Genomic DNA, 12,688 nt, shown 5'->3' with positions numbered 1-12,688 from the left:
AAAGTACATTCAAGCGGAAGCATGATAAACAAGCACTACTTTGCATCTCCCCTTAACCCTTCATGCACGACTTGTTTTCATCAACTGTTCATTTATCAATTTTGACAATCTTTTTTTATCTTTTTATAGACAAAAAAATGGTTCACAAATTCCTGCAGAGCTAAACGGAACGAGATGAAATCTTTGACTCCTTTGTCTCAGCCCACATCATCACTTTATATCAACAAACACAAAGATGGAAAACTGAAACAAGTCCAAAAACAGACTTTGTTCTTTCATATGCAATACTTTAATAAAGTTAATATCAGTGCCAGGGAATTATTTTTCACACAGTCTGCATCTGGTCCCTCCTGGTTAAAGTCCATTACAGTTGAGACGACCATTGTTCCTACGAGTGTAAACCCACAGGGTTGGTAAAGGCAGAAAAATACAGACGCATAATACATCAAATTTACACTTTGTCACCGCAGCAAATCCCCGTCCTCTTTTTCCTGCAAACCTCTCTACTCCCTCACCCTGCCTCACCCCTGACTCCCTTTCAATCTCACACAAATGCATACATTGAAACGTAATAGATTCCAGACCTAGATTGCATTACAGCACGAAATCAAATCCGACGCAATAAATTTTACACATCTGACCAACAGAATGGTTCTTTGCAACCAGTCTGAGCATGTGTGTGTGTGTGTGTGTGCGTGCACATAATGCAGCCAGCAGCACCGATGGGATTTCTCTATATCAGAATCATGAATAATTTTATGTATTTCCTTTCACTGCAGTTACATTTTTTTCATTACTAAATAAATTGGCGGAGGGTGGGGATGTTGGAAGCCTTGCCAGGATTGGATTGCCAGGATTCTTTCCTTCTGTTCGAAGGAAAATAAGATTGGGTCTTTTGAGTATCTGTTCTTCTGTTAAATGCAATGATATCAACAAGAGAAAAAAATGAAAACTGATGGAAGGCGTCTGCAGGTTTATTACTGTAAGGATTACTGTAATCGATCCAAATGCAGGTTGATGTGTTTCTTTAAACTGCACTAGAAATGGTTTCACACTATTTTCCTTTTCTAAGCTTGCATGGGTGCGTTTGCGTGGATCAGCAGAGACTCGCTCGCTTTCACAAACCCACCTCCAGGGGTTCATTCCACCGACCGTCCGATTGACAGCTGGGTTAAAAGGATGTAATTTGGCTTACTGGACATTTTGGGCCCTGGAGTCGAGGAGGGCGGAATCATGGAGCAGCTGCCAATCAAACGACTAAATACAGACAAGCAAGAACAGCAGAGCTCCACGTTGAAACTGATTATGGCTAAAGTGATGGGATGATTCTCATCCCACAGGTACTATGTTTCACTTAATGAAGAAGACAATTTCATTCTCCTATTATTATTATATATCTAAGAAATAAATGATGCATGTTAAAATGGCCTTTGCTGTAATCCAACAGCAAACCCTTGCTGTCTCAGTCAGATTGAATCTTGCAGACAATCAACCGAGAAACAGGATGTGCAAACAGAGAGATGCCTGCAGGAAGATAACGTTTGCAATAAACAAAAGTGGCAACTAGCATGATCAACAACCAGCACGTCTGCACAAAGAAAAGCAGGCCGAAGAAAGAGACTTTAAATGTGGGCCAAATGATCTCCCGAAAGAGTCAAGTGTTTTTAGCCATCAAGGTTGTGTCTGTGCGACTTTGTCAATCCAGATGGTGACAGCTCTGATAATGACTTGAAGTCACTTCCCCCAGTCGCGGCTTTGATTTGCTCCCCCCTCCTCTCGTCATTCCCCTCCCACTAAATGCTGACAGGTGTATCCAGCATGTGTGGAGCATTGATGGACACATCGGTGGTAAGCTGGAGACACACATGTGCCTGCACGGATAATACAGGCCAACGCAATATCGACAGCAACCCCCCCCGCCTCAGGGGGAGACGTCTTTAAAGCATATCCGGTAGAGACAAAGGTGCAGCTGTGTACGCACAGGTATAGATGCTGCAAACAGAAGCGTGTACAAAATGTGTTTGAGGCAGGCACATGAACACAAACGGAACTATAAATCCTCTCCTCAGCATTTTAATTGACTCTTTAGTCTTGTATTGCATTCATATTTCCTGCACAATAGGACTCTTGGGGCGCAAAGATGAACCATGAGTTGTATCTGCAGTGTTTGTTGTCCCAAAGGGACGATGAAGTCTGACGTCTTAGCAGCTCACTCGCTCGCTAACCCGCCGTCAGCGCCTACAGTGAAAAACATTAGTGGAATTGATGCTAGCCAGGCCCCAGTGTCTGCTTGGTGGGCGGGCGATAAGTCATGGTGGTCGGACACGGCAGCTCCCTGGTGGGTGTATGCATTATAAAGTAAGTGTGAAACGACATCAAAACAAAGCGTGTGCGTGTTTGTGAATGTATTCGTGTTGCATCAGGGTAAAGAAAAACAAACATTTTGAGTTCTTATTGGGAAGGTGAAGATTGTACAGTGGGTTTTAAATGGGTTCAGAAAAGTCACTTGGCATATAGGGAATGATGCCGTTTTCGAATTCAAACAAGTCTGCAACCAGAGGTGGTGCAGACTTGTTCTCGCCCAAGTGTCTATCATGAGCAGGGTACGAGGTGGATGGAGCAACGCGCTGTATGTTAATGAACTTGTGATTAACTTCCTTCTTAATTTGGAGCATCGTTATGTGGCACCACGTCCACTCTCCATCTGCCCGCCTCGCCTCAAACCTCGCCTCTCAGATGATTGATCTAGACGCCTGGTAGCGTGCTAGGCTAATGCTGGGATAACATATTTATTATGAGGCGTGCTTATGAGGCTGGGAGGTGATACAAGCACTGCAACAGTGAGACAACACATCAAAGCAAAGGCACATGGGAAGAGCGTATGTTTGAAAAGCTTTTAGGGAGCCTGAATTCCCCTGAACTCCCGACGGCGCGGCAGTGATTGATGAAGTAACACACTTTACACTTTAAGGTATTTTTATGCAAACAGCTGACGCACGGTCTCATTACAGCCGTGGAATATTACGAGTACTCACATCCTCTGTACTGCTGAGAATACCAATTGGCTCCACATTCCTATCAACATGTTACAGTAAGATGAGGATAAGGAATGAGCACAAAAGATTCTTCAGCTGATCCAACATTCCGGATCCAGAAGTCGTCTCTCTCCGTCGCTCCTTTCTCACTACTCCTTCCCAAACGGTCCAGGCGGGGGGGGGCCACCCACCTAGAGCCGGTGTCTGCGCCGTGATTTAGGCCTGTTAAAGGACAGTTTTTCCTCCCTGCTGTTGCCGTGTCGCCTGTTGTTCAGGAAGAATTGTTAGGTCTCTCCAAAAACAGAGCATAGTGCTCTTTTGGAACGCACCAGGCGATAACTTAGTTTTATTTATACAGCGCCAAATGACAACATGACTCGACTTATGGCCCGATTACGTCAACGAGGATGGAAACATTAACCTTCTTACCTCTGCTAAGGAGGGAAGTGTTTGTCTTCCACCAAAGCTAGAGTTTGTTACACATAGAGGGGCAGTTGGAGCACATTTCATTAACTTGCTGCTTTGCAGAGATGTGCGTAGGATCTGCATGCTATTCTAGCTTCTTGCTTCATCAATTCAAGCTAAATTAACAGGGGGGGGGGGTCAATAACAGCTGATCGTCTGTGAAATAGGATATTTTAATTTAACTTAATAGGTACCTGAAGGTTGGATTATAAATTAGGAGTGGCTGCTTAAGAACAGTATAGTTTTATTACTTGGCTACATGCAGTATAAGCAACCCCCCCCTTGAACCAATACATAAACATCATCACAGGACCTCAGTCTGCTTTATAGATACCATAGCGCTGTATATAGTCGATAATGGGAATGAGAATAGAGAATAATAAAGCATGGATAAACTGGGAATAAGACAATTAGAGAGAAACACCAATGAAAGAAGAGAAAGTTATGAGTCAATTGCAAGACGTGTAACTCTTAACCGGAAAAACACAAAGAAGAAGAAGAAAGATTTATCCAACTCCACTCGAATATTTCTACAAAATTAAACTCTAAACAGTTGCAAAAATACACACCAATAAATGAGAACCGTACGCACTGCAACCATCCCCTGGTGACGGTGAAATCAATTTTGGGCTGGTTTTGCATCCCAGCCCAACAGTGATGCTGAGAAGTAGCTCACAATAAATATATTGCTTTAATTTCAGCGTTAGAAGATTTCAACCAAATAGAAAGAGGGCTTGTAAGCGCATAATGAATCTCTTAGAGGACCTGCACTGCATGCAGTATTCATGAAATTATTTTGTTTTAGAGCTGTAACCTGAGTAAATTGGAGACGATAACGCTGAGAAACAGGAAAGGACAGAAGCTGAGGGGCTTTAACTCAGAGTAAATGCCTCAATAATGCATGAACAGACACATGTGCGGGTCACACAGCTGTTTGCCTGGTAAGGATCGTGCTAGTTTATTAGTGATTGGTTGCAGGGATAGTTTTAATCTGAATGGCTTGTTAATATACGCGTGGAGGTGTGACAGTTTTTGAATATATTAATGTCGATGTCGACATTTTCATGATGCGATTGGACACAAAAGGATTTAACATGTGAAGCCAGCATCATCAAAACATTGTCATTTATTAAAAAATAAAACCGGATTTCGTTTGAGTAGAAAGTTGTTTTAACTATAGAGGGATGAATCTAAAGAGTTTTATGTGAATTCTGAATCCTATTGGTTTAGTTCTTCTGCTCTTGCTGTTGAATTGAGACTGTATGACCAAGCCCGACTCCCTACATCTTTCTGTCGCCCCCTTTTGTCCTTCAGATGCAAAATCCAATTTACAGAAAGGGCATAAGTGGTTAATATCAGATTACATTTTAAATGAAGGTTAGTGTTGATTAGTGGCTTTCGTGGGAACACTGATGTCCTATTATTGCAGCCATGATGTAGGGAGAGAGGGGAACGCTGGATAGACAGCGATCAAAGTCATGGGTAAATCATGAGACTCTGTTCATAGATTTTTGAGTTAGCCATAAAAATTGAAAAATTAAAATGTTATCTGAATCTGTAAGCCATCCGATCAGTTCCACAAACATGACAATAGCTGGAGTCTTGAGACTTGATCTGGACTTACTCCCAAGAGGGGAGACCTGAGTAAGAGCGTCTTACTGTCCACTTTCAGCATCTCACTAACTTTCTTCTCCCCGGTGGGGCTTTAATCCCAGCATAAAACAGAAATAGAGGAAGGTAGTAGAAACTCAATATGAGCTGCATAAATCAAGGATGCAAAACAAGTGGGAGAACTCATGCTGCGTTCAGAGGCGCCACTTAATTGTCTTGTATCCTAAGATAAACACGTTTAATAAAATGAAGAGAAGTCAGAAGTTAAATAAGAGAGCTTAAACGCCCTGTGGCGTTGGGAGAAGTGTGAGGCCAAACAAAAAAAGATGTTATGAGGTGACATCAGTCAAAAGGAAGACGTGTTGCTTCATCTCGCTATGCTCCTCTAGCACGAGTGACTGCAGACTACTCATCAAAAATCTAGTTTGTGCTTATTTGTACCTTTTGCCATGACTTTAGAGGCTCAAGTCAAAGGCTAATAAAGCCTTTGTCAGTCCGTCTGCAAGTATGAATTAAGCCAGACTGGATTCCGTACGTTGATTAAAATACACTTTATGTTCTCACAAGAAGCCATTCACAAAATCACACAAGGCTTAAGCACTCTTGAACCACTTCCTCTTTTCATCCAATTACTTCCTGGTTGAATACGTGGCTGAGAGATGGTTTCCTGAATGTGGGATGTTGAGAATGGCTGCCTTTACCCCTGAACATTCAGCAGTGAGAGTTTCAACAACACTTGAAAGAGTTTGTGCAGCTCCTCCAATCCTCCAATCAGCACTGATTATCACACTGAAGGATCTCACCGATAAATGGATGTAGACTTCATGATGCTCAGACCTCAGGAAGTCAAAGCCTTGATATCTGGCACAAGTAAAATTTCAAAGCGGATAAGGAATTTGTTTTTATGTTAAGTAATGCAGCTGTAACTTTAACTTCAGAACTGAACCTCTTCTGTGCACGAACCATTCATCTGATTCTGAATTCTCTAAAGAACCCCCTCCGGCCCAATATCCATTTTCAGATGTATAATTACCAACAGGTTCTGAGGAGACGGCACACGCGTGTGCTTTCCCAGACACCATCGGTGGCCTACAGTCGATTAGAGCTCTCCCGGGTCAGTCCATCGATTCCCTCCTGGGGTGATCGATTTAATCCAACGTGTGGCTTAAAATTGAACTCCGAGCAGAAGGTGGAGGACACACACCAGGGCAGAGCAGGACGACAGAGAAGAGGAATGCGGTACAACATGGTAGTCTGGCGGGAAGAGGCGGACGGGGCTTACAGCGACAGAAAGAAGGATGGAGGGAGTGATATGAACAAGGTAAAAAAAAAAAAGCACAGAGCAAAACTAAAAACAAGATCTGATCAGGTGAAACGAGATGAGACAAGGTGGAAGTAACAGATGTCGGCTGGGTGACAAGTTTCTCCTCTTACGTCGTCTGTCATCTGTGCAGCGACATCGATTTCAGTTTAAGGATTCTACCGAGGAGATCTAAAATCGAGGCGTGTCTGTTTACACCAGGCATGGGCAAACCCAGGCCCGGGGGCCATATGCGGCCCGTTGGGCTATTTAATCCGGCCCGCCGAACTTGTCCAAATTATATAATTAAATTACATTTTATTATAATTAAACCTCATTCATTTGACCTTTTCCCCGTAATGCTACCTGTAAAATGCCAAATCTTTTAATGTAATGTATTTTACATGTCACTTATATTAGCTCACACAAATACTCCATCCATCTGTTCCTGGCCCCCCCCTCTGTCATATTTTAGAACCCGTTGTGGCCCGCGAGTCAAAAGGTTTGCCCACCCCTGGTTTACACTGAAGCCACACAGCATTTCCTCTTCGTCTGCACGAACATGAAAACACAGTTGTTAGGATCAATGTGGCTGAGAAGGTAAGAGAAGCTCCGACCTTGATTAGACATAATGAGACTCAACCACATGTCCACCTATCGGACGGCTTACAGATTCATCTTGTGATGAATACTAAAGACACGCGTTGACATGTTTACCCTTCTTGGACATGTCCGCAGGCACACGCATGTCCATCCACACAACTTATCTCAATCAGACTTATTGCCTTGCAAATCTTAAGGGTTCTTTGAAGATTCATCGTTAATAAAAAGCAATTTGCCTTTTTCCAATCATATGGAAGGTTTCGCGATGAGACGTGCAAGGAATTGCCGGCCGCCGGTGCTTTCTGTGACAAATCTTGGTTCTTTCTCCTCCTCCTATCTTGGGTACCGAACAGTTCCAGCCTGCTTTTGGGCACCTCATACGATGTGGCCAATCGTGGTGGTGCTCTGACTCACCACCCTCCATCTATCTGTGTACGTTTGCTCGTCTGCAGGCGCGTTTCCGTCTGAACAGATACTCACTGCAGATTGCGTCGGCCTCGTCCGACCCGTCCGCACACTCTGCCTCTCCGTCACAGCGCCACCTGGCGGGAACGCATTGTCCGTTCTTACAGGCGAAGTCCGTGGTGGCGCACGTCTTTTTAGCTGTGGAGACAAAGGCAATACAACGTCAGAAAGTGTGGGACATAAAACAGCAGCGCCATCGACTGTCATGTGCCCCCCCTCCCCCCCTTACAGAGCAGCCGATCTTGTCCTCTGTTTGGAGACACTTTTCATCCATTCACTTTGAGCTATCTGCTCACTGCCACCACTGGTGTTTCCCATCTTCCAGATGTGGATCACAGACACACATAATGCGGCATCAAAACGTCCCACCCCCGGTTCTGTCCTTGCAGCCTTACATGGAATCTGAATCAGAGCTGCTACCGCCTCGGTTGTCTTTGGACTCCAAAAGGTTTCTGTCCAGTCACTTCCTCAAAGGCAAAACTGAAGCACTTGAATGCAACAGAGAAAGAAGGAAAAAATCTCCTTAACAGCGAGAGACACGGACAAGAAAAAGCACTCGCCTGCTCTGTTAGCGATGATTTTTCCTTTATAGGATGAAATATAGCAAACAGAGGTGTGTGTGTGTGTGTGTTTCACTCAACTACCATTCACACACAACTGAAGCGGTGTTCTGCACTATGTGGTGATTATATTGCGTCAGCCTGCAACAAACTAAATCAGGCTTTTCCCGGTATAATCCAAGCAGTATGTTTCTTGTATTCCTTTTCTATTTAAGAATAAGACTAGTGTGTTTATTAGCTTGCTTCGTTGCGTGTAGCCTTGAACGTGTCACAGTGTGCGGGGTGGGGGTTGGCAGTGTTATGACTGATAGCACATGTGGGAGCCATATAAATGAAAATCACGCCAGACCGACAGCATGGGAGAAGCGGGGGACCAATGCGTCCGACATGTATATTTAAATGGTTAACAGTTTATGACAGGAACACGGTTCCCTCATGCAGTATTGATCGTAGAAGAAGAGCAAAAAAGAAAAATGGAGTTTAAAAGGCACGAGAGGGACGGAATGGAGGAAGGTGAAAGCCGAGAACAAATGAGAAGTGCATCCTGAGGGAAGAAAGAAGTCAGAGCTAGAAACATAAAGAGAATGGAGTTGAGGTGGCGTGCAAGAGAATCCTCAGTCTGCAAAAGAAGCCTTTTTTCTTTCCTAAGAGCATGTTAGCATAAATCCCATCTGTTATTGTCCACCCTCCATCCTCATGTCTGCCTACTGTGGGAATGCACTCGTCAGTGTGTTGATGTGGTTTCAAGCATGTACAAACAAGGCTTCCCTCCATCTTAACTGCCATGTTGGCTGCAATTTGTTCTCATCATCCACCCTCAAATGCAGCAATTGTTGGATTCAGTTGTGAGATGAAAAATGATGCTTATATCAAATGAAAAAGGTGACAGCTAAAAAGGATAAAAGTAAAAAATACCATTCATCTTGAGTTCTTCTGAGGTGGTGATTAGTATATTTTACTCTGAGAACTTAAAACATGACTTTATTTAAATAGTATGATTAATTACTCTGACTTATATCCAATACATGCAACTGTATGAGGAAAATGTGTTGAAATAATAGGATTTCAATACAGAAAATAGTGGAAAGCTTTCATTATCCATCTTGAAAAATGAGAACCATTCTCGTCAAATGGCTGCAATCTGGAGTTTCGAATTCTGAATGACCAGCGATAAGTTTTAGACACACACACACACACACACACACAGACACACACATACGGTTTATAGTCATAATGGTATCTTAGTCACTATACCGAGAGATGTGAAAAGGCAGGAGGATCAGAGGCGATCCAGCTTGAGCTTCATCTTTGAGTCATCCCTAATGCTACCGTTATGTTGCGTTGCCAGATTTATATCTTATCCATTTTCCCTCGCACTTATTTCAAGACGTTTTATCGTAGGCTTGAGTTCAGCACTATTTTTCTTTGACGTCCATTTTGCTCATACAGTATTTTTGTACTGGCTGGGAGACGCTTTAAAAGACTAATTTATTCATCTTGCGTGATGCATATAGGGACGTGTCTACGATGATAATATTCAGCTGCATAAGCACCGAAGAGAAAGAAGAATCGACTTTTGCATTGAAATAGGGCGAGATAATAAACTGTAACCTGCAGATGATTGGACGAGCAGTCCTCGAATGCTTTATAGAAATTGTATCTCTTTGTGAGACTAAACTAGTAAAATAATTGTGATTGTAAAGTGGCCGTTTAGGCGGCGCCACACGACACATTCAGAGCACTTAAACCAGCGGCTGTCCACCAGACACATTAGATGAATTTCCCACAGACTTTTAACTAAGAGTGATATTTAGATATTTTCATAGTACGACTGCACCTTATACTCTCATCATCACACGATCGGGAGGATTTTGGCTGCATGCTGGTCTCTTCTCCACGATACCTCTCCGTCTCCAGCTGATTATCGGGAGACCGGACAGGCCTTAAATCTCCTGGAAAGACCGGTATTTAACTTGTCTACTTTACGCCATTCCTTGCTCTGTTTCTCGCTCACAATCCAGTGAGCGTTCCCAGATCCTTCACAGTAATGGTTCAACCTCTGCTCACTGATTAACGGCCTCTTTCCCTCCTCTGACACACGACGTTCTTCAGCTCTTTAGTCGATCACAACTTTGTGGAGGACAATCCATTTCCTCCGCTGCTTCTGCCGTAGTCCCTCGTAGTCACCAGTTTTCCCTCGTTACTCTTGTTACTCGCCAGACTATCCTTTGACTTGTTAGCACAATATGAAAAAAACGTGTTCAATAACGTACAGTACATATATTGACTAGAGATGTACTAAGCGCACAGTTACTGTTTCCGGATTGATTCTGAGGCAACCCCTTTTCCTCTTAAGAGTAAAATCCACCTATATTTTTACATCCGACTTTGGTTGGCATGGAAATTAACTCCTTTGTAAAATAGCGCGTGTTGAATATTCTATTGCTAAAAAGTTGAGACATTTGTTGAGTTAAATATGCACTTTTTTCTTTGCTCATAAGTTAACGCTTATGGAATAAATTAGACATTTAATTATGTGTATGATTTTTAAGCAAATTGATGATTCTAAGCATAAATGTTCCTGTTAAACATCCGGGAAATCAATCCTTAAGAATGTAACAAGTTAAAAGTGTTAGCTACATGACTGTAATTACTCCTATGGCATGGGTTGTCTGTTTCGCACCATTGTTGTCGGAGCAAATCAAATGAACTGCGGTATACAAGTCCTAATTAAAGGTGAAACCGTGTTCCAGCAGCGATTATTATTATCATTGCTGGATTTTTTTAAATTCCCACTTCCCTTCCTCCCTGTGTGTGGGATTGATCCACAAGCTACAAAAGCAGAAGATGCAAAGGAAACACAGGGACTCAAAGATCAAATAGTCGACATACCGTACCCCTTCGCAGCACATCAAATACCACCTACCGGTTCAAAGAAGCTTGTTACCACATTCTGAACGCCCTCTCTGGACACGGAGGAGACGAGCCTCGGGGGCAAGACGTGGTCTCCAGATTGTTGCCAAAAAACACAAATGCATCAGAAATGAAGGGGGGGCTAGAACCAAAAAACTGAGGTGAGAAACCAAACCAGCCTGAGTCTGTATCAACAGCTGGTATTGGACTAAATAACAAGAGTTCAATGAATATTGTGCACAACTGCATACTTCAATGAGCATGCTGTATATGTAGTGCACATTACTAATACCGTGATGAGCTTCTTTCATTGATTTATGGTGTGGAGGGTATGAGCTAGACTAGAGCAACACAATATCTCTATAGACAAATCATTTGGTGCAACAACAGTGAAATCCTGCACTTGAAATGAAAAAGAGGGCAAACAAAGTCAGCAGCCACTTCCAGAGCAAAAGGACACCAGGATAAAATATTATCAATAAAGCCAAGGATGCAGTGTGGAAATAACATTTGTTTGTACGCAACGGCTTTTTCTGTCTCACGCGTGTTTGTGTGCAAACACATCCGTTTATCCTCCGGGTTATGTTTGCATATCTTTGTTAATTCTAAAATGAAACCGGTTGCACCGCTTTTCTTTGTCTTGCAAGCTTTCATAGAAATGGGAAGTGTTTGCATGGGGGGGAGGGGGGATTATCATTAGAAAGAAAGCATAGAGCAGAGTAACAAGGAATTTTCAATTATATTTGAAAAGTTCTTGTGTAAACAGCACCGTAAAATCTTTACAAATAAATCTCCTGAAGCCTGGTGTTCGTGTGCAGTCACTGAGAAAGTAATTGTAGGAGCCGCCTCACCTTGAGCAAATATTAGCGTTCCAAGTTGGTTCCTGCGTCTTCATTGTGATACGTTTCACATAATAAAAAAATATTTACAGCTACATCATTTTGTCTGCGATGCAGCAAAGTCTCTGTGCGGCACAAATGCGGACTAACCCATCATTTTACCTGGAAAACAACTCCAGGCATGATAAACCATTGTTCCTCTGCTTCCAAGTTGCTCCCCAAATCCCTGGATTTTTACTCCCAGAAATCCGGCAGCGGCATCAGCCACATGCCAAAGACCTCCCAAATCCTGTCATATCCCAGGTCCCCAGCACCGGTTCCGTCTTACAGAGGCGTGACATTACAGCTGCAAAGCAGCTTAGGAGTGGAGGGGAACAAGAAAAAGCAACGCAAGACAATAAATAAAGACACGGATCAGCGATGATCAAAAAAAAAAAAAAATTGGAAAGAAATTACATGTAATGAAAAGTTTGATAATCCTTTATTTGATGTTTACACACCTAATATATGACTTCCTTTAAAAGTTATTATCATTTATTATTTTATTTTCATTCAGCTCATTTGTTTATCAATCAAGTAAAGTCAACCTAAGCATGTTTTCCCTTTATCTGTTTTGAAAACAACGCCTTCCTCTTCATTCATCTTTCACACTTTCTCAGGGTCTTGTTTTTCTGGACGTCGTGTGCCAGGGTTGGGTCGGACTCTCCAGACAAACAAACAAACGTCCACACATTTGTTGTTTTGTGGGCGAGTGGATATCTCGTCGCAAAGATCAGAGAGCCGCCGTTTCCTTATCCCTGTGCCGTGTTAGCTTCAGAGAATGCTAATTAAGTAACATAATAAAAGGGGCCATTGATGGGGGGGGGAGGTCCACCAGGAGGGGTGGGCTTTTTATAA

The 12,688-nt window shown here is 42.8% G+C and overlaps 1 protein-coding gene across 1 annotated transcript in view; it reads right to left on the bottom strand.

Annotated features, from left to right (window-relative positions):
* The window catches only part of lrp8 (low density lipoprotein receptor-related protein 8, apolipoprotein e receptor), an 81,810-nt gene that overhangs the window by 33,421 nt on the left and 35,701 nt on the right, over positions 1 to 12,688 (bottom strand). Inside the window, exon 3 of the mRNA XM_068743770.1 lies at positions 7,495 to 7,617. Within this exon, the coding sequence (XP_068599871.1) occupies positions 7,495 to 7,617 (123 nt within the window). The remainder of the gene's footprint in view (positions 1 to 7,494; positions 7,618 to 12,688) is intronic.

The sequence above is a fragment of the Brachionichthys hirsutus genome, chromosome 9 (genome assembly GCF_040956055.1).
Source record: "Brachionichthys hirsutus isolate HB-005 chromosome 9, CSIRO-AGI_Bhir_v1, whole genome shotgun sequence".
Taxonomy (NCBI): domain Eukaryota; kingdom Metazoa; phylum Chordata; class Actinopteri; order Lophiiformes; family Brachionichthyidae; genus Brachionichthys; species Brachionichthys hirsutus.
This window is presented reverse-complemented; position numbering and strand designations above follow the sequence as displayed.